Here is a 23,463-nt window from a genome sequence, read left to right as displayed (position 1 = left end):
CTTATTTTGTGAATTTTAAATCAGGCGAAGCGCGGGAAGTTATTGACTTGCGTTCGTAGCACTTGCCTCCGCTCCTTTTCGCCACTGAGCGATATTAGAAGTTGTATCGCGCTCAGTTATCTCGCTTGGTTTGCGTGTCAACTTCTGGAAAGATAAAGACTGCAAGTTGTGGCGGACAGAGAACAGAAGCCGCAGTGGGCTACGCCGAACGACTCAACCATGCATTCGGCGAAGATGGCGTGATTGGTCAAGACATGTTTTTTGCGGCTCTGTGGTTTGCTGAACCGGGGATTTCTAGTTCAGCGAAGGTTTTCCAACGTTTCCTAAAGGCAACGGGTGAGCACAAGAATTTGGACTCATTATTTGAGCAGGTATTGATTTTGCATGAGCAAACCCTGTTCTCTGCAAGCCTTACTGGACTGCCAGATGTGCAGTGTCGCTTGACTAATTGGTGAATACAGCAGCCAAGATGTTTTCGGGAAAATGCATTTATTGAAAGGCTTTAATTCGAGTTTACTAGGCTCTTTTTCTTTTCGCGTGTAGTTCAAATGAGGTCAAGCAATTATAGGCTGCTTACTGCTCATGAAATTTTTGTAGCCGCTTGAAAATTTGTGAGTCTTAATTACTTTTAATAGTGTCACTTAAGTACACGTGATGGTGCGTCTAAAGATTATTACACAAAATGTCGATGAAGGCAACGTTTTGACAAGTGAACTTTCCTTTGTCAAGGCAACGCTGTTGCCCTGACGAAGATAAGTCAACTTGCCGAAACACATGTCCAGCACAGCCTTTCTCGACAAACTTCGGATAACTTCAATCCTCTCCGTGCCTCTGAACTTCAGTCTCGTGTGGTACTGAAGTTGTGTAAGAAAACTATGCGCGCCGTCATAACAAACTTCATTGAGTCAAATATGACGTGTTCTACTGGAGATTGTTGATAATTTCCGTATTCGTTTAGATATTCTGGGTTTAACGTTTGCTTATTATGTGCGTATGTCAGTTTTAAGTTGAAGCTGCTTTCATAGATTGGCACTTTCACACTACGCGTATGTCTGTGTTTTTTTTTTTCTTTACGCGATAGCGTTAAAGAGCTCGTTTCGCAGAAATGCCGGTGTCGTTGGTTGTGAGCGAAAAATATTCTTATGCGTGACCGAAAAATCGAGAACGATGGAAATGAAATAAATAAATGGTAAAAAATCCTGTAGCAGAGTGGGGACTGAACCAGGGTCGTTTGCGTGGCGAGTGAACGTTCTGCCACATCACCACGGCTCTGCTTGTGAAAACAGTGAAAAGAACTTCCTCTGCTTCGAAATGCAGTGATAGTAGCTTTCATGCTTCACAAACACACGCGTTTTACACGCTTCGCAATGCAACCTCAAATATTGCAGTAATAATGCGTGGTCAAGCGTCCATTGCCAACGGGTGTTAGAATGTGAGATTATCATAATGGCTCCGTGGTTGAAAGCCGGTATACCCCAGTACAAAAAGCACAGACGCTACTGCACCCATTCCCTTAAGGTCACGTATATTATAGTGGGCGCATAGCAAATTCGAAAAAGGTTTCATAGACTGTTTGAAACACGCAATAGAAACAGGATGTCGCTATTACGTTCTCCTAAAGGAGAAGCTTAGGATCCCCCTTTTTCTCTTTTTTAATGCAGAACGTGCAACAACAAAAAATTTCACTTCATTTGTGCCGATCGAGTTTCGTCTTACTTAGAAATCGGTCAGCTTAACTTTCGACTTTTCAGAAAACACGAACAAAGTTTAAAAAAAAAAAGATTATCAATATTTTACGAATGGCCACATCGCCCAAACGGCCAGCGGACCTGAAAGAAGGCACGATCGCATTCCGCTCGCCTGCGAAGTGGTAAGGGCTTCCACGGCAACCCTCCTCCTCTCCATTTTTCGTCTTTTCTTCGAGATGTCACCAGTGACGTCATGAAAGAAGCTTTCTGTTCGTTGTTTATTACTAGTCGAATGCCCGGCAGCCGCCAGTGGTAAAAGCGGCGCTGCCGCGGCCGACAGCGAATATACATTGGAGGTATATTTCCCGCCCCCTGATCCAACTTCGTCGAGCCAACGGGCCTGCGATATGCGTTGCCGCATGCAATAAACTCTGCCGCATCGGTTACACCCGCCTGAACGGACGTGTTATTACGACGTCGGCACGCAAACGTCGTCCATTGGCGGAGGGCCATTGCCGGTTCGCGTGCTGCGGCCGCTCAGACCCATTGTTCGGCGGTCATCGTGGATGACTCAGTTCGCTCTAAGACCTTTCTGATCAGCGCTGCATGAGTCGTCACGCCGAGCATCCGAGTGAAGCAATCCGTGCCTGCTGCGAGCGATTGCGCATGCGCAACCGATACGGGGCCAGAGCTAGCTTGCCCCATTTTAAAGGGCCCCCCAGCAACCTCTCTATCCACCACTGTGGTCCAGTGGTTATGGCACTTGATTTTTGACCTGAAGGTGCTGGTATAGAATCCCAGCCACAACGGACACATTTTTGATACTTACATTTAGGTGCATGCACGTGAACGAACCTCGCGAAGTCGATTTCCGGAGTCCTCCACTACGACGGTCCTCATGGTGATATTGTGGTTTTGGGGCGGTAAACACCAACAATTACATCGACCAAGGCTCGCATAAGCATAACCAGTGGCGTAACAACTGCTTCGTGAGTGGGGGGGGGGGGCTAACCTACCGCTATATATATATATATATATATATATATATATATATATATATATATTGACACACCTCGATGGGCGCATGAAGAGGAAGAGGTAGAAGCGGTCTGGCTCACGAGCAGCTCGGTCGCCGGTTTCTGGCTCTGAGCTGTACCGATCTCAACCATTTCCTGTAAATAAACGCGTTCCTTCGTCACAGGTGTGGTGGAAGGTGCTGGGTAAGCCAGCTACTGTCAAGCGAGACCGGAGAGCAGCCGTCGACTAGCGGGCTTGCCACCACTACCTCAAGATATGAACTTGGACGGAGACATCCAGCAGCCGGTCGCGAGGGCGCCGTCTTTCCACTACCGAGAGCCACGCACATTTACAGGAAAACCTGGCGATGACGTTGAAGAATGGCTCAGCCACTATCAACGGGTGAGTCGAGCCAATGGCTGGAATGCGGCCAGCCAGTTGTCCCACGTGGGTCTATTTCTCGATGGCAGTGCTTTAGTGTGGTTCGAGAATCACGAAGACACCTTGACAACATGGGACCAGTTTATGGAGGAGATCAAGAAGTGCTTTGGCGACCCTGCGACGAAGAAGAAACGTGCAGAGCAAATGTTGTCGCAGAGAGCTCAAGCTTGTGGTGAGACATGCAGAACCTACATTGAGGAGGTACTGAAACTGTGCAAATGTGTGGACACCAACATGACGGAAGAGGACAAGGTGGGCCACATTCTCAAAGGAATTGCGGAAGACGTCTACCACTTCCTTATCGGCAAGGAGAGTCTTGAGTCTGTGGCCGATGTGATTGGGCACTGCCGAACGTTTGAGGCCCTGAAGACTCGCCGCATCACTACGAAGTTCGGACGCCTTGCCAATGTTACGACCGTCGCCACTGTCGATGTGTGCCAAGACTCCGTGCCTACCGACCTTTCGTCAACGATTCGCCTCATTGTACGTGAGGAACTTCGTCGTCACCTTTACGCGCCCTTGAACGCCCGAGAACCACCGTGCGATACACCGTCCACAAGTATCAATGCTACGAGTTTCGAGGAGCGCAGCTATTCCAACCGCGGCCCTCAGCTAAGGGCTCCACCACCGGCGTCTTCTTATGTAGAGCCGCCTTATGCTCCCCACAGTCGTTACGGCTACAACAGCCATCCACCTCCTTTTGCGCCTCAGTGGGAACAGAGCGCCGCGTACCCTCAACATCCAGCGACGTTCCCTATGCCCCGTGAACGGCCCGTCTGCTACCAGTGCGGTGTTCGTGGACATATCGCCCGATTTTGCCCAATGCGACGTAATCCACGTTCGACATTCCCTCAGAGATCCGCGACGTTTGCACAACGAAGCCAACGGCCTGACTACACCTACTGGCCCCCCAACCCAACTGACGAGCGGCACGCCTACCAGCCGATCAACCGGAGTGATTCGCCCGGATCTGTGCGCAGCTTAACGCCGCCCACCACCCGTCCACCTCGGTCACCATCTCCACGGCGCCGGTCACGAATGTCGTCTCCGCCACCGGGAAACTAGCCAGCGCGGCCGACGGAGGTGAGGTCGCTGGACGTACCGATTTTCATCAAAGAATGCCTCCACCAGTTTCTATGCTTCAGAATAAGGTTCAGGTACTTGTTGACGACGTTCCCACGATGGCATTGATAGACACTGGCGCAAGTGTTTCCGTGATGAGTTTAGTTTTTAAGCAACGACTGGGCCGTAAGGTTATGTTTCACTGGGACAAACCTGCCACATTTCGGGCAGTGAGCGGCGCATTCTTGCGTCCTGTCGGCGTCTGCACTGCGTCTGTTAGTGTTGCCGGTAAAACGTTCAAGGCGGAATTCACAGTACTGGCTCAATCAACGCATGACGTTATACTTGGCATAGACTTTTTGCGAGAGTGTCGTGCGACCGTGGATTGTGGAGCAGGTGAGGTTCTGTTGTCTACTCTCGCCCAGCAGCCTGATTGTGAGAAAGGTAACCTCACTGTAGCTAAAGATGTACTTCTGCCAGCGTGGTCCACGGCCAGCGTACAAGTGACCACTTCGGAAACCAACTCGAGTTTGAATTCACGTGACATAGTGATTGAGCCGTTGCCTGTAGCTTGTCTCAAGAAAAACATCTTTGTACCACGATGCATTGTATCTCTCGCAGACGAGACGGCTCAATTATGGGTGATAAACAGCTCACCCGAGTCGGTTGTACTACCGGCTGGTATGCGCCTTGCCCTGTTCGAAAAGCAGAGCAGCACCTGCATTGGAGCTTTAAGCGATCTTGAAAGGGCGGGTCCGGAAACTTCTGGTATGGAAGCTGAATTTTCAAAAATGGTTAGCAAGTCCATTTCCTCACAGAAGCGCAAAGACCTGGTTGCACTGCTGGCGAGACATGCTAAAGTATTTGATTTTGCACGGAAGGTGCCTAGGGCTCAGATACCGACCACGCGCGCTCGTCACAAGATCGATACTGGCTCTGCTCATCCTCTCCGACAAAAGCCCTATCGCGTGTCCGTGTCCGAACGCAAAGTTATTGCTGAACAAGTGGGCGAGATGCTAGCCACTGGTGTAATTCAAGAATCGTCAAGTCCGTGGGCTGCACCTGTTATTTTGGTAAAGAAAAAAGACGGGTCCTGGAGGTTCTGTGTTGATTATCGGCGTCTCAATTCTATAACCAAGAAGGACGTGTACCCCCTTCCCCGCATTGATGACGTAATTGACTGCCTTCATTCAGCTTCCTACTTTTCTTCGGTAGACTTGCGATCCGGGTATTGGCAGATTCCCATGGATCCAGTTGATAAAGAGAAGACGGCTTTTGTAACGCCAGACGGTCTATTTGAATTTAATGTTATGCCGTTCGGCTTGTGTAATGCTCCGGCAACATTTGAACGCTATATGGATACCGTCTTGAGAGGCCTTAAATGGGAAATTTGTTTATGTTACCTGGACGATGTGGTTATTTTTGGACGAACTTTTGAAGAACATAATCATCGCCTTGACGTTGTTCTAACATGTTTGGAGAAAGCCGCCTTGACACTGAACTCAAAAAAATGTCGTTTCGGTGAACGGCAAACACTGGTTTTAGGACACCTTGTGGACAAAGCTGGTGTTAGGCCGGACCCGCAGAAAGTGGACGCCGTCAGCAAGTTTAAGCAGCCACAGTCTATCCGCGAGCTACGAAGCTTTCTGGGCCTATGCTCTTATTTTCGCCGCTTTGTACCTAATTTTGCTGAAAAGGCCCAGCCACTGACTGACTTGCTGCGCAAGGACGTCCCTTTCCACTGGACACCAAATTGTGAGTCATCGTTTAAGCAACTAAAGTTCGCTCTCACTTCCGGGCCAATACTATGCCACTTCGATCCCTCTGCTTCCACGGAAATCCACACCGATGCCAGTGGAGTTGGTCTCGGCGCGGTGCTTATTCAACGACACAACAATGCTGAACACGTCGTCGCCTATGCAAGCCGGTCCCTGAGCAAGGCAGAGCGTAATTATACGGTTACCGAATTGGAGTGCCTCGCCGTCGTTTTCGCCGTACACAAGTTTCGCCCCTACATCTACGGTCGTCGTTTCTCAGTCATCACCGATCATCACTCTCTTTGCTGGTTGGTGAGCCTACGTGATCCATCTGGTCGACTTGCGCGATGGGCCATACGGTTACAAGAATTTGACTTCACGGTCCGCTACAAGAGCGGTAATCGCCACGCAGACGCTGACTGCCTGTCACGGCTTCCTCTACCAACGACCGAGTGTGAAGCTGATAATTTTGACGATTTTATCACAGCTATTGACTCTCATTTTCCTGACATCGCGGCTTTCCGGACAGCACAGCACGAGGATCATTGCTTAGATCACCTGTTTGCCTCCGCGAATGACCCGGCCAGTTCAAGCTCTTTTGTAGTCCATGACGCCGTCCTTTACAAGAAGAATTATTCTGGCCAAGGCGCCCGTCTGCTTCTGGTAGTTCCACGCACTCTACGTCCCCAAATTTTTCGGTTCTGCCATGACAACGCAACCAGTGGGCACATGGGCTTCGCCAGAACGTTTCATCGCATCCAGCAAAGGTTTTACTGGCCCAAGATGCGACGCGACACAGAAAAATACGTAGCGGGTTGCGAACAATGTCAACGTCACAAGCGTCCCACGACTACATCACCCGGACCTCTCCATCCCGTACCACCTCCTAGCTCTCCCTTCGAGATTGTTGGTGTCGACCTTCTAGGTCCGTTTCCGCGGTCAGCCAGTGCCAATCGATGGGTCATCGTGTGCGTCGACCACCTGACGCGCTACGCAGAAACTGCGGCTATACCTACTGCAACAGCCTTTCACGTGTCGCAGTTTATGCTTCGGCATATCATTCTCCGTCATGGCCCTCCACGAGTCGTCATTAGCGACCGGGGACGTCAGTTCGTCGCTGACGTCGTTGAAGAGATCCTACGCCTGTCTGCCAGCCAATTCCGCCACGCAACCCCGTATCACCCCCAGACGAATGGCCTCGTAGAGCGGACCAACAGGACGCTAACGAACATGTTGTCAATTTATGTTGATGCCAAGCACAAAAACTGGGACGAAGTACTGCCCTATATCACATACGCCTACAACACCGCGAAACACGAGACAACAGGGTACGCGCCCTTTTTCCTGCTCTACGCCCGCTCCCCTCGCAGTTGCCTCGACACCATTCTGCCTTTTACGTTAGATGTGGAAACATCGGTTGCCGAGTCACTATGCCGCGCTGAAGAAGCCCGTCGCGTCGCACGCCTTCGAACCATTGCATCTCAACAGCGCTCCAAGACCCGGTACGACGCCCACCATCACTCCGTTGCCTACACAAAGGGTGACCTGGTGTGGTTGTGGACACCTGTCCGCAAACGTGGTTTATGCCAAAAGTTTCTGGCCCACTACTCCGGACCATTTGTAGTCATTGACCGTCTCAGTGACGTCACATACGTCATCTCCGGCGTCACAAGCAATGGTCGGCGCTCTAGCAAGACACAGCTGACACACGTCGCGCGCCTCAAGCCATATCACCACCAACCTTCCTATTGACTCGCCCAGGGGGCATCGTCTGCGAACGGGGGAAATGACACACCTCGATGGGCGCATGAAGAGGAAGAGGTAGAAGCGGTCTGGCTCACGAGCAGCTCGGTCGCCGGTTTCTGGCTCTGAGCTGTACCGATCTCAACCATTTCCTGTAAATAAACGCGTTCCTTCGTCACAATATATATATATATATATATATATATATATATATATATATACGCTAAATCTAGAGGTTGCGAAAAACTAACAAAACCGGAATGTTCCAGGCTACTGTTCTGTACTAAACTCACTTTCTAGATCACTTAAGGACAAGGTGCGTAACGCGAAACAGAAGTTCTGCGGGTCCACATTGAATGAGTTTATTAAAAACTCTCCCCAAAAATTCTGGAAACATATGAACACAAAAATGACTAATCGACCTTCACCAGACGGTCAAGACCAAGCGAGAGCTAATGATTTCAACTGTTATTTTCGTTCGGTTTTTACAGTCGATAATGGCACTCTGAACATGAATGCTTCTTTTTATAATCAGGATATCCAATCGTTAGGCACGCCTTCTTTATCAGAGGCTGGCATTATGTCGCTGCTTCTAAGCATCAATCAAAAAAAAAGTAGCGGTCCAGACGGAATCCCAAAAGGCTTCCTTAAACGATATGCAGAACCAGTCAGTAAATATATTTATTCGATATTGTCACGTTACAACGTAACTGTAACCAGTTGATAATGGCACACAAGGACGTCAAACTGATTCGAACAACGGCAATACGACTTGATGATGATGATGAACCTTCAGCTTTGCTGGCACTCGCCCACAAAGGGGGATCGGCCAAGAACCGGGCGGCAGGATCATCAAGTGTGCTATTTCAGGCATTCAAGTAGTCTCGTAGCCGTAAATAATAACAATAGGCTAACAGGGTAATCTCTTTGTTGCCCTTATGTACTCGCACACAGCAGAGAAAACCTCCCTGTGGCTATAACCTAATGTAATCCCTCCGAAGGATAAAATTAGTTCCCCGTTTATTTTTAAACCTAGCTTCTCAATTGGTTCGACCAGGTATCTTTTCCTTTGATAAGCATAACGTTGACAGGATAAAAAGAAATGATCTATTGATTCCGATTCCTTGCAAAAGAGACACAACGGAGATGCTGTTAGTCCAGCTTTATGTAGGTAGTAATTCAGATGCGGAATTCTGCATCGTAATCTGGTGATTGTAATTTCTAACTGCCGAGATACACACCACTGTTTGTTCCAGCAATATCTTAGATGTACGAAGTCTCTGACTTTATCCAATTATAATTTTTCTATTTCTTTGTACAGACAAGCCTTTCTATATCTGAGTGCTGTTACGTAGGCGAAATCAGGTAAAATAGGTAAGAGTGGTCCGCTTAAAGATGCTTTGGCTAACGAGTCTGCCATCTCATTTGGATAAATCCCGCAGTGGCCGGGTATCCATAGCAAGTGAAATTTTTTCAGGTTTTCTGGTAATAAACTGCTAATCATACTCAATAATGTCAAATTTTTTGCTGTAGATAGTGCAGTGCATACTGACAGAGAATCGGTAAGTATGACCGCTTCTGATTCGCTTGCAGGAAGTTTACGGAGCGCTAGAATTATAGCAAATAATTCAGCGATGAATATAGGCGTGTAATCTGGTAATCGAACTGAGAAAGACCAGTCGAGAGAAGTACAGAAGATGCCTATTCCAGCCTTTTCGTTCAATACGGATGCATCCGTCGCAATAATGTTGTTTATGGACAGATGAGTCAAGTAATCTTTTAACCGAATATTTAAATATTGAAGGGGCAGTTGTTTCGCATTAGAGGGGAAAATATCATCAAATTTAATTTCATGTTTTGAATTAGGTGTCTTCGTTATGCAAATCTGATAAATATTTACATTGAGAGGCTCTAGCAACGCTTGGACGAACCTAATCTGAGGGGAGTGTAGTCTAGATCATTGTGTTCCAAAGAATGCGGTTGGTTCTTGAATAAAAACGTATGAAGCTTGTCGCAGAGGCGAATTGTATATTTTTAAGAAAGTTTGAATGGTAAGTATTCTAAACCGAGTTAACAAAGGTGGAAGGCGCGCTTCCACATACAAAACATTATTTGCCACAAATTTTGGGAGTCCAAGACACAAGCGCAAAGCTTCTCTTTCTAATAATATTAATTGTCTCATCTTGTAAGCCGCACTGCCTGAAAATAATACACACCCGAATTCCATAATAGGCCGCACATACATCTTGTAAATCATTATCAATGAACTCCTACGCAATCCTATTTTTCTGTTTCCCAATTTGCGTAACCACCCCAAGGCACGTGACGCTTTACAGCCAACGTCGTCTATATGGCTTTTCCAATTTAGCGTCCTATTATATACGATGCCTAGGTATTTCAGGAAATCGACCTCGGGAATCAGCTCGGTACGATACATCAGGGAAATGTTGACACGATCCTTAAAAGAGAATGGCAAAAGCGCACTTTTTTTTGACGTTCAGTGACATATAGATATTGTCAAGCCATCCTTCTAGCATGTTCATGTAATTCTGTAATGCCTGATACAATGAGTGCAGATCACTGTTTCTTGCGAAGAAAGCAATATCATCTGCATATACGTAAATTTGGATATCCTGATGAGTTGGAATGAAACTTAGTAATATGTTGAATAACACCGGGGATAATACTGAGCCCTGAGGTACACCTCGTGTCTGCTTATATTTTTTAGAAGAGCATCCATCCAAGAAGCAATAAAATTATCTGTCTTTCACAAACTCTGTAATCCGTGCTGTTATATATTTTGGAAAGCGATAGTCTTGCATCTGCTGGATTAGGATAGGATATTCCACTTTGTCGTACGCTTTAGCTAAGTTTAGAGTGACTAGTGCGCAGTATTCGCGGCGATGCGACTTTCCAAATCCACATGTGCACACCAAATGGAGTATCCCGATCTAAAGCCAATTTGTCTGGGGTTTAGTATTGTATGTTCATTGATGTAGTTTATTATACGGGCATTTAAGACTCTCTCTACAAGCTTGACCAGGTTAGATGTCAATGAAATAGGCCTTATGTTATCCAGAGTAAACTCCATTCCCTGTTTCTTAAGTATCGGAATTATTTTGGAAAGCTTCCAATCGGCCGGAATCCAAGAATTTTTCAGTGAATAATTAACTATATTATGGATTTCATGTGGCGATATTTCGTATAGCACTTTAATCATTGTAGAGGTCACCCCATCAGGTCCGGGAGCAGCGGGCGGTAAGCTCTTCATCACATCCGCCAGTTCAGCTAAAGATACCTCCTGGAAATCACAATCCACCCTTAATTTCACCATGGACTTTGGCATAATTGTCGTAAACCTGGTTTGCAAGCCTTTAGCAATATTTTCCAAGAATTCAGAAAGTTCGCGAGGAGACATAATGTTGGAACGACTGCTTTCTGTCTGTGGAATCATTTTTCTCGCACGTAAAAACCTGAAAAGCATTTTCTTATTTTTAGACTTAGACAGATAATTAAATTTATTCATATCATAGTCTTCTTTTGCTTTGCGCACTAGACGCTTAAAATTGGCGGCCATGAATTTATAATCACTCTAATTTTTGGGGCATTGGTTAATTAACAGCGTTTTCCAAGCTGCTTTTCGCTTTCTATACCCCCTGACACATTCTAGATTCCACCACGGGCTAAAAGATCCCGCTGTGTTCGAGTTTACAGTAAACGTTGAATTTTTTAGTGATCGTTTCAGCACCGCACTTATACTCATAGCTCTAAGGTCTTCCTGCATTTCCTCGCGCAAAGTTAACGTAGATTTTAAGTCTTTTTGTAATTTAGAATAATTTACGAATGAGCCAACTTTCCCTGCCAAACTAAACCTCGGGAACTTAATTTCAAACGTAATGGGAAGGTGGTCGCTGTTTGTAGCCCAATATAATATATTCCACGAGGATATGCTTAAAGTGGAGCTGGAAAATGTTAAATCAATAGTCGATTTAGAGTTACCTCTTACAAATGTAGCAACGTGTGAGTTCAAGCAGGAAAAGTTATTATCAAGCGTCCATTCCCACAAACGTCTTCCGCATACATCAGATTTGAAGCCCCAAGACACATGGTGTGAATTGAAATCACCACACAGTACTATTTCTTTTCTGCATGAAGCTACCATAACATCGAGGCATCTCGTGTCTTGAACTCCCGCAGGAAAGTATACATTTGCAAAAGAGAAAGGCGAGCAGTCTGGTAGTGTTATGTCTAACACCAGAATTTCGTAATTCGTATCCATACACTGATACGATATCTTGGCTCTGTGACTAAATTTAGTTGATATTAAGAAAGCCAGACCGCCACCTCTACTCGGCCGATCCAGCCGTATTAATCGATAATTTTTCATGTAAAATTTTTTACCGTTACCAAGCCAGATTTCCTGAATGGCATTTATGTCGGGAGAAATTTGCGAAGAAATATATTGTAAATCTGTACTTGCCGACCAAATAGACCGGCAGTTCCACTGCAGAATTTTTAGGGAACCTATTTTGATGCTATACCGGCAGAATAAACTGCCTGATCCAGAATATCTTTTTTCAAGAAATCATTTTTTGAAAGGTTCTCAAAGAAGCCTTTCTTTGACAAGTATTTCTTGGATTTTGGGTTCTAAGAAGACTTTTTAGAAGGGGGAGATCTGTTACGGTTCAAAGTTCTTAGAGATTCTGTGTCCATATCTGTAAAGTCTCCTGAATCATCTGTCACAGGTTCTGACTCAGCCTGAACTCTATTTTTTGAAGGTCCTGCTTTCGGAGAGATAGATCTATGATTGACTGTCTGATTTTCCTCCTCTGTACCCCTTGAAATCAACAGAGCGTGCGAATCCCGATTTTGCACAGAAACTGTACCAATGATTTGTGTCAGCTGTTGTGTTAACATATCAGCCAAGGCTTCAAAAAGAGTAGCTGCCAGACGCTGCATTGCCTTTTCAGTGGACTTTTCAATAGCCTCAGTTATCGACTTTGCGAGCGATGCATCCATTGCCGCTGTGTGCCGGGATGTTATGCCTGCGTAACCTTTCGATCTTTCATGCATTTCTGCTACCGCCTCCCTCCTAGAGAAACGCCTGCGTTCTATGACTTCTAGAACACCCATTTCTCTTTCTTTTGCGCCACATTCAGCAGAGTCTGCAGGGTGCGCTCCATTACACAAGCAGCACTTCTGGTCATCGGATTTGCAATCGCAGCTGTCATGACTCTCTCCGCACAGACGACATCTAGCCTGTGATCTGCATCATTTCATGCTGTGGCCGAATCGCCAACATTTTGAGCACTGCAAAGGTTTCGGGGAAAGTGGTTCTACTTTGTAGATTAGTGGCCATGCCTTAATTTCTGTTGGCCTAACTCTTCCTGCAAAAGTTACTATAACTGATTCAGTAGGCGATTTTGTTTTATCGGTCGTTCGGGTGCATCGATAGACTGAAACTGCCCCAGCTACAGCAAATAAGTCAAGAATTTCTTGAGGTGCCAGACTCGTATCCACCCCACGGACTATGCCCTTCGTACATGCAAGATGAGCTGGAATAAACGGGCTCACCGGCTGTGCAGCAAATTCAGAGCAATTTAGAAGCTCTCGGACGCAGTCCTGGTCTGCAGAGCAGCGCAGGATACCCCCTCGGCCGAACTGGCGGACCTCCGTAATCTTCTGGAAAAGCGACGAGGCTTTCTGAAGCTCCACTTGTATCACCTTCGGATTCCTCATTGGAATGGAACCCCCATTTGTAGGAACCAGAGCCACAGGGACGTAGCTATCTCCACTGCGAAGCAAGGTATCGAGCGGCCAATCCTTGACCGGTAGTGAGGCCAGCCAAGGGGAGTGCCCTTGGCCGGGTGATGAGAAAGACATCAGAATATTCTGACTTGCCTGACCTCCAAAGGGCTGCAACAGCGTTTCAGTTGAGAGAAACTAACAAGAAATATGAGGAATGAAAAGCAAACCAAATCTTAGCTACAAGGATCCTGCCGCTCGACGATGAGCCGATCTCCGATGAGCCACGTAGGATGAGCCACGTAGTGCTTTATCGTTTTTTCTCTGAACGCGCATCTTCGTCCTCTTCTGAACAGCGGCACATACAAGCCTGCCAGCATCTTTGGAAATAATACTTTCAGAACTTGTACTAGTGGCAATATACTCCAAATCACTGGCAGATGGCTGCATTCCAGCTGAATGGAAAACTGACAAAAGTACTCGAATATTTAAATCAGGTAATGCCATTAATCCTTCTAATTATAGGCCTATTTCGATCACCTGCACTAGTAGCAAAATTCTTGAACATATCGTGTTAAAATTTCTAATTAGCTTTATTGAATCAAACAACATTGTGCATTCCAACCAGCATGGCTTTAGATCAGGACTATCTACAGTTACACAGCTCGTCGAAACACTTGATGACCTGTCTCTCGGCATAAATGAACGAATTCAAACTGATGTAATTTTTCTAGACTTCTCGAAGGCATTAGACCATGTCTCGCACCCTAAACTACTACTTAAACTTAATCACTTTTAGGCGATGGCCCCATCTTCCAATAGATAACTAATTACTCACCTGACCATCACTAATACGTACAGCATGACATCCACACTTCTGACCTAGCTCCGGTGTTGTCAGGCGTTTCGCAGGAGTCTATACTAGCTCCAGTTTTGTTCCTAATATATATATATATATATATATATATATATATATATATATATATATATATGACATAACTAACTACGCAGACGTTAAACTCACTCTTTGTAGACGACTGTATGCACTACAATGAAATACGTCATCACGATGATCAGGTGGAGTTATGTAATTCACTAAACAAAATAGCTCAGTGGTGCGCTGATTGACAAATGACTATAAACATTGACAAAACTGTATTTATGTTGATTACCAACAAGGTGTCGAAGCTTGATTTTCAATACCATTTTAACAATGTGTCACTACGAAGAGTTAACCAGTACAAATACCTTGGTATCACAATTTCGTCTGATCTTAGTTGGACGGAGCACGTGCGTCAAGTGTCCAAAAAAGCGATAAGCAAATTATTTTTATTAAACGGGCCCTGTCATTCGCCACACATGAAACGAAGCTTCTTGGGCTCGTTTTCCCGTGTTTTGACACAATAATAATGAGATCTAACAGACAATAATGCCGAGGAATGTATAGGGGAAGTTATTGGAACCAATGTAATGTAAATAAGAAGACAGAAAAGTGAGTGAAAAAATAACTTGCCGTGAGCAGGAAGCGAACCTATACGACCTTCGAATAACGCGTTCGATGCTCTGTTAGATCTTATATATATATATATATATATATATATATATATATATATATATATATATATATATATATATATATATATATATATATATATATATATATATATATATATATATATAGAAATTGGCTTGAGCGGACAAACGTGCGAAAACTACTTTTATAACTCCTACGTTTCGGCCGGGGTCCGGCCTTCGTCAGGGAATACATTGCAAACCTCAACGTGCTGCTTATATACATTGGGGGTCCCCAACACGTATCTATTTAATATCAAATGTCACATATATGACAGTGGCACACAAATCAACATGCTAAACAGCACGATGTGATAATGACAAGACTATATCACGAAATGATAATATAGGGTGAAGTCTGCACAGCAAAAAAAGGGCGTTTTTCACAGTCACGGAAAGGATCAACATAACAAGGGTGATTATGTATCGCGAATGCCTTTAACAGTATTGCGTTAAAACAACTCGATGAATTAACAAGAAACATAGCTAAACAACCAGCAACAATGCGCTAAAAGAATTAACAAAAAAAATAGTGTCTCGTATCTTCGTTAGTGTCTCGTATCTTCGAGACACTAACCATTTCTTGAGTGACATTGCTGATCTTGACGTCCCCGACAAAGCGCTACTAGTCACTCTAGATGTAGCTTCTCTATACACGAATATACCGCATGACGACGGCATTCAGTCCGTAATACGTGCATATGACGAATCTTCGCTAGACAAACCTATTGACAGCTCAACTCTAGCCTCCCTTTTAAAGCTAATTCTGCAACTAAATAACTTTGAATTTAATCAAACCCACTATGTACAGACGAGTGGCACCTCGATGGGCACGAAGATAGGACCTAATTACGCCAATATATTCATGGGCACATTGGAGGACAGGTTTCTTGCCACGTGCGCCCTAAAACCGTTGTACTATAAGCGCTTTATTGACGATATCTTTTTGATATGACATCACGGGGAAACTGAACTTTTGTCTTTTGTGGCAAGCTTTAACAATTTTTATCCATCAATCTCCTTCTCGCTCGTCTACTCAGCATCAAACATAAACTTTCTGGACGTCACGGCATGCATATCAGGTGATAAACTAACGACAAAGCTTTACAGAAAGTCGACTGATAGACACCGCTACCTTCATTTTGAAAGTAGCCACGTAAGACACAACAAGACAAGCATACCGTACAGCCAGGCGCTCCGTTTTAAAAGGTTGTGCTCCGCACAATCTGACTTCAGGGATAATTGTGACAAGCTCAGTGATGCGCTAAGAAGACAAAAGTACCCGCCTCAGATAATTGACGATGCCATTAAACGTGCTAATGAAGTGGACAGGAGCGTGCTCCTCCACTCCAACAAGCCTGCTCAACAGCGACCGTCTACAAACCTCATATTAACGCATTCCGCATCAGCGCCAAACGTTAACCGCATCCTACGAAGGCACCACAACATTCTTATTCAGAGCGACCGTCTCAAAAACATATTTTTGGAATCGCCACGTGTAGTCTATCGCCGGTCGACAAACTTGCACAATATGCTGACTTCATCTGTACTAACTCATCCTGCCTATTCAGGTTGCCACCCTTGTGGCAAACCACGTTGCAAGGTTTGCGTACACATGACCACCTCTATTTCAGCCCACAGTTCGGCGTCAAATTTCACAATGAAAATTAATGGTGATTACGATTGCGATACAAGTAACTGTGTGTACCTACTTGAGTGCTCAGTCTGTAAGCTTCAGTACTTAGGCCAGACAGCGACACCATTCAGACTGCGGTTTAATAACCACAAGGCGCATGTCACAACTTTTCCTAACCTACCCCTATCTAAGCACCTGAATGCGACAGGACATTCACTCGATAACCTAACAGCAAACATATTAGAATCTGGTTTTGAATCTCACCACGAATGGGAAGCACGCGAATCATTTCTCATCTACAAATTTAAAGCACTGTCATTCGGCATTAACGAAAGCGCAGGAAAGCTCACGTTCCTGGGCGCACGTTCAGCAACGGGATCACTATGTCACGGACAAGGCTAAATTCCCTATCACATGTCTGCCGCTTTCATCAGTTTTTCAGCCTGTTACATACAATTCTGTTATATTTCATTCTCATGAATGCCATGTATCTCACTTTTGCTTAAGTGTTTCTTTATCTTTTTTTTTCCAAATCAGCAACGCCACATAATTCACCTATGTTTTCTTTATATTGCTGTTCTCGTTGCTTTACACCTGTTTTTTGTTAATTCTTTTAGCGCATTGTTGCTGGTTGTTTACCTATGTTTCTTGTTAGTTCATCGAGTTGTTTTAACGCAATATTATTAAATGCTTTCGCGATACATAATCACCCTTGTTATGTTGATCCTTTCCGTGACTGTGAAAAACGCCCTTTTTTGCTGCGCAGACTTCACCGTATATTATCATATCGTGATACAGTCTTGTCATTATCACATCGTGCTGTTTCGCATGTTGATTTGTGTGCCACTGCCATATATGTGACATTTGATATTAAATAGATCCGTGTTGGGGACCCCCAATGTATATAAGCAGCACGTTGACGTTTGCAATGTATTCCCTGACGAAGGCCGGACCCCGGCCGAAACGTAGGAGTATTAAAAGTTTTCGCACGTTTTTCCGCTCAAGCCAATTTCTATTCATCACTGGATTCACAGAAGACAGTCGCTTGATATATATATATATATATATATATATATATATATATATATATATATATATATATATATATATATATATATATATATATATATATATATATATATATATATATATATATATATATATATATATATATATATATATATATATATAATAGTGTCACAGTAGGTGCAGGAGGACCCCAACCTCTAGTCTTCTCTCTACCATGCAGGCCACAAATGTTTGTTGTATTTAGCTTGACTCGTGGTTTGGGCAAACTCGTGTCATTGTGTCACGGCAATAAACTTTCGAAGGAACGTAACACACAAGTAATACAATATATTTCTGCAATTCCTTAGTTACTTTCTGGGGCTGTAATTGACTACTGTATTGAATCAAGAGAAGCAATCGTAATTGAAGGCAGTTACTTATCTTCTGTAATGAATACAAGAAGGCTGCTCTGGAAAACCGAATGTTGCCCAGTATGTCCGGACTCTGGAGGTCCGCTTGCTTGCCGATCAGTGCCTCGTACCGTACACACTCGCAGAGCATGTATGTGAGGTGGTTAAACTGCCACATTTGTGACATGAGATAAGTAAGCATAGTAAGGGTAAAGCTTAAAGTAAGGGTAAAGCTTACAGGCAATGTTCACCCAAGGAGTCTCACCTGTCAGCGCCTGCGCCCTTCCCCTCTGAAACAACTCTTGCGCAAGGAGGTGCGCTTGTTATGTTCTTTTCTCTAGTCTACGTTTTACACACGATTTTCTTAATAATGAAATACTAACTCGTCCAACAGTCCCTTCTTATCTGCTAGAGGTGGAAAAAAATCACCGACGATTAGGATGCCCAATGCGAGTTCTGAGCCCAGCTTCGTGTTGGAGCAAGACCATCTGTGTTGAGCACGTGTGGCGTATAGTTGTGTGATCACTGGTTATTTTACCCTCCTCACACGCTATACTAGATTGGCTAGCGCGATTTCTTGCCCAACATGACGCCTGTATTGGGTGCTACGAAAGCAGAGCCGGGCGCTCGACGTCGGGAACAGTAGCTTATCTTTTTCATGCGTTGTAAATTTTTCACGCGTTGTGTTCACTGCGTGACAGTCGAGGCGTTCTGCGAGGAATGCGAGCCTCGTCATGGCGGAGTTTTTCGCGCGTCGTCGAGCGCCACACACGCGACACCCGAGACGACGACGTTCCCGGTGAGGTCGTCGCCCCGTTTGGTGTTATGCGAGGCGACCACCAGCCCTCGGCAGTCCCCGTCCCTGCTTGCACCTCGGAATCGCTCTTGTTTCTGGTGTCACGGAAAGGCACGCCGAACGAGAACAACACCGCGGTTGTTTTTGCACGTGAACGCTTCTTGCGGATGACGTGTACGCTTTTCTGAGAAAGCACAGGGTCTCCTGGAGAGAGAGAGAGAGAGAGAGAGAGAGAGAGAGAGAGAGAGTGTGTGTGTGTGTGTGTGTGTGTGTGTGTGTGTGTGTGTGTGTGTGTGTGTGTGTGTTAGTACGTCTACGCACGCACGCTGGCGATACCTTCTTCATAATACAAGAAATTATACCCTGAAAACGCCGTTTCCGTTAATTTCACCCCCATAGTTCATTAATACGTGAGAAAAGCAATGCCAAAAGCTTTCGTGTTTGGGCTGCATCGCCCGAACTAAGGTAGGTGGCACTTGGTATGTCAAGTCACTGGCCCCTTCAGAGGATATTGTTCATCGTTTTTTACCAATTAGGAACCACGTAAGACCGCAAACGACGCCGAGAGACTGAAAGATGTGCTGAAGAGGCAACGCAAGCACAACCTTCGCCTCGGCAAAACCAAGTACTGCTTTTCGGCGCGACAAGTTTTTTTTTCTTTTTTTCTGGGACACCGAATCGACGAGACAGGCGCCCACACTAACGAAGAGAAAGTTCGTGCCACAAAGGACACTTTAACACCAAAGTGCGAACGAGCACTTCAATCCTTTCACTGGGTTGCTGGCTTTCTACGACAGATTCTTGAAAAACAGGGCAACAGTTGCCAGCTGTCTTTCGCAGCTCCTTCAGAAGGGCGCCACGTGGAGATGGGAGACATAGCATCAAGAAGCATTTGACAAGCTTAAAGCTTTGCTGCTGAGTCAGATCGTACTGGTGCACTACGACGAACAGAAAGAGTTTCTTGTCTCTTGTGACGCCTCACCATACGGCATAGGAGCTGTTCTGTCTCAACGTGATGACCAGAATAGAGAAGCGCCAATCACTTTTGCATCTCGGACGCTAGGGCCGACAGAACGCAATTGTACTCAGTTGGACAGAGAAGGCCTTGTTGTGGTGTTTACAGCCCACAAGTTCCACAAGTGTATTGCGGTTAAGAAATGTGACTTTCATCACTGACCGTCAACCACTGCTCGGCATATTGGATCCACAAACGCCAACGGCTCACGTCTTTTCTCTACCGATGACTAGATCAACTTATCGGCGTAGGAATATACAGCATAATCTACAGGCATGTCAAGAACCACCGAAGCGCGGATGCGTTGAGCCGATCGCCATTACAAGAGCGTCCCGACGAACCCTGGCCTACAGGCGACGTTCTAGTGTTCGAAGCTTCATTGAGTGCTACTGAGATAGCACTCCTGACACATCAAGACAGCATCCTGCAGAGGTTGTACAAGGCGGTGCAGGATGACACAGTGGAGAAACTGAATGGAGATTAGTTTGCTCCTTGCCGACGACAAGCAATCGCACTAGCATTTCATCTTGAGTGTATCGCACTTGGATCACGAGTGATCATACCGAGCTCAGCACGATCGCATGTTCTGGCACTTCTTCACGCTGGTCACAGAGGCATGGTAACCATGAAGGGTGCAAAGGGCTACGTGTACAGTGGCCCGGAATTGACAAGAAATGGTGCGACATTGTCGTGAATGTCATTCAATGCAAAAGAGCCCACATGAAGCTCCGATTCCTACCTGGGAGCGTTCCCAAACACCATGGAACACAGTGCACGTTGACTTCGCGGGGCCACTACTCGGGCGCGCCTACTTAGTTGTTGTGTACGCCTACACAAAGTGATTGGAAGTCCGGCACGTGATGGAAGCAACATCCGTGGCTGTCTGAGCCTCTCTGCACCGTCAGGCATTCCCTGAAAGCATAGTTTCCTAAAATAACTAGAGGGTGCTCTGTCACTACGATCGTTCAGCGGCCATGGGAATGATGGGTAGTACACACATTTGCCTATAGTCTTCGTACTTGCGGGCGGCGAATCGTACTTGCGGCTTCGTTTATTGCTGGTTACGGTTTCGTTTTGAAAAAAAGAACGAATCCTTTTGAGCTTCGTGACCTGATTTGAAAAGGTAAGCTTTAAAAAAAATAAGGTGGTAAAACGCAACCGCTGAACATGTGCTGCTTTTTGTATTGCGAGAAAACAACTCCAAGCAACAAGAACACACATGGAGCCAGAACCAGGCCAGAAGTACGAAGATTAGACAAATGTGTGTACTACCCATCATTCCCATGTTCGCTGAAGCACCGTGCGCTGCAGCTCCCGTAGACACTAGCGTCAGTGAGTGTGAGTGAGTGAGTGAGAATTTATTAGAAGGCAGAGAGGTCGGCCTGAGCTAGTTCGCTCTAGCCTGCTACTCTACACAGGGGATAAGGAAAAAGGGAAAGGGGAAAGAAAGAGGGATGAAGGGTGATGTTAGGGACAAGAAGAGGTGGTGCGTATGTACAGTAGCCACTTAGTATAGTACCCTACAGTCTAGTTTCTAGTCCAGTGCTTTTTATAAAGTCTAGAACAGCCTTTGTAGCAGTTTTTGACACTGTTTGGTCGTTCATTGCTGACAATATGTGGCTTTCACTTAATGGTGTTCGTCCAATGCTTGCCAACGTTGCAGTTAGCATTTCTCTTTGTGCCACGTATAATGCACAGTCACAAAATATGTGAGCTATCGTTTCGCGCACTTGGCAGCGTTCACAATTTGGACTGTCCGCACGACCGACTAGGTGGGTGTAGTGACGAGTGAAGGCGACGCCCAGGCGAATTCGGTGCAGTATGTTAGCATGTCTTCGGCTGATTTTATCTGGAAGACGAAAAGTCATACTGGGGTCTGTTTCCCGCAGGCGCTTGTTCCGGTGATCTGGTAGCAACCAGTAGGTGGCAGCGCATTCGCGCATGAGTGATCTCAACAATGTGTTGACGTCACCTCGTGAGTAGGGTACTTTGACGTACATAGGAGCGTTGTATATTGCCGCTCTTGCTTCGCTATCGGCTGTTTCGTTGCCAACCAGGCCGCAGTGTCCAGGAATCCATTGGAGTGTAATCAAGTGACCGCCCCTGTGTGTTAGGTCAAATGCTTGGACGATTCCTAACGTTAACTCGTAAAATTGGCCTCTTCTTAAGCAAGAATGGATAGCTTGAAGCGCTGATTTTGAATCAGACAGAATCGTCCATTTACGCGGTGCTTGGTCGTTCACAAATTTTATGGCTTCTTGTATAGCAACAAGTTCTGCAGCTGTCGAAGATGACCTATGATCTAATTTGTACTGTCGGGAAATACCGAGTGTAGGGATCACGAAGGCTGCAGCTGAGGCGGATGAAGTTACGGATCCATCGGTGTAAATGTGCACAGAGTCGCTGTATCGGTCATCTAAATGTGCCAAGGTGAGTTGCTTGAGGGCAATATAAGAAACATTCGACTTATACGAAATTCCACGTATGTGAAAGCACACCAGCGGTTTAGTCAATGTCCATGGAGGCACTGCAGGGATTACGGCAGGTGCAAAGCCTGACGGGATCATGTGTCTATGCGTATCGAGGCATCGCGAATAGGTACAGCCTGGTCGGTCCACTTGTAGCGAAGATAACGGGTGCTGTGCATGTCGGGTCAGCAGACGAAGGTGCACTCGAAGAGGCTCACAGGACGTGTAAACCTGTATAGGGTATGTGCGTGACTCCTCTATAGTGCCAGAGGTAGATGTGCACCGGGGCAGGCCAAGGCATATTCTCAGTGCTCGCGCCTGAAGGCTCTCTAAAGTACGAAGGCACGTTGCCCGCATGCTGGAAAGCACAGGTGAGCTGTACCTTATATAGCCCACAAACAATGCCTTGTATAACTGCAGAAGACTTTTCTCCGAAGGGCCCCATCTCAGTCCTGCTATAACACGAAGAACATACACAAAACTGATTAGTTTGTTTCTCAGCACAGTCACATGCTTTGACCAGGACAGGTTGCGATCAATGACGACCCCTAAATAGCGGTGGTGCTTAACCACGGGAATCACTGCTCCGTGAGCGAAGATTGGGTACCGCGACATTGATTTCTTCGTAAATGCCAATGCAGCACATTTTGCTATTGAAAGTTCCAGGCCCTGACGACGTAAGTACTTAGATGTTATTGATGTGCCTTGTTGTAGCCTTGCTCGCAGTTGTGGTCGCGTTGCTCCAGATGCCCATATGCATATGTCGTCCGCATACGCACTGATTCTGCCAACGTGGGGAAGCTCAGCTTCAAGGCCAATGAGTGTTATGTTAAAAAGCATGGGGCTCAGGACGGCGCCTTGCGGAACTCCACGGCTTACGAGGTGCCTGGCCGTGTCACCGTCGGATGTCGACATAAAAATGGTACGTCCTCTGAGATAGCTCCCTATCCATGCGTGTAGTCGGCCACCTACGCCGATGTCTTCAAGTGCGTCAAGAATGGCCTCATGGTAGACGCTATCGTACGCGCCCTTTATATCTAAGAAAATGGCCCCTACCAATCTCCGACGTTGTCTTTCCTTTTCAACAGAAGAAACTAGATCTACA

The 23,463-nt window shown here is 45.8% G+C and overlaps 1 protein-coding gene across 3 annotated transcripts in view; it reads left to right on the top strand.

The window, feature by feature from the left end:
* Nucleotides 1-231: 231 nt before the first annotated feature.
* Nucleotides 232-23,463, top strand: part of LOC119180124 (TOM1-like protein 2) — a 97,304-nt gene continuing 74,072 nt past the window's right edge. For 2 of the 3 annotated variants that reach the window (XM_075868489.1, XM_075868488.1), the window contains exon 1: nucleotides 232-336. In XM_075868489.1, coding sequence (XP_075724604.1) covers nucleotides 255-336 — 82 coding nt within the window. In that variant the 5' untranslated portion in view covers nucleotides 232-254. The remainder of the gene's footprint in view (nucleotides 337-23,463) is intronic. The other variant, XM_075868487.1, reaches the window with a different exon arrangement.

This window comes from Rhipicephalus microplus, chromosome 7 (assembly GCF_043290135.1).
Source record: "Rhipicephalus microplus isolate Deutch F79 chromosome 7, USDA_Rmic, whole genome shotgun sequence".
NCBI classification, from domain to species: Eukaryota; Metazoa; Arthropoda; class Arachnida; order Ixodida; family Ixodidae; genus Rhipicephalus; species Rhipicephalus microplus.
The sequence above is the reverse complement of the archived record's forward strand: the minus strand, read 5'-3'. Positions and strand labels throughout refer to the sequence as shown.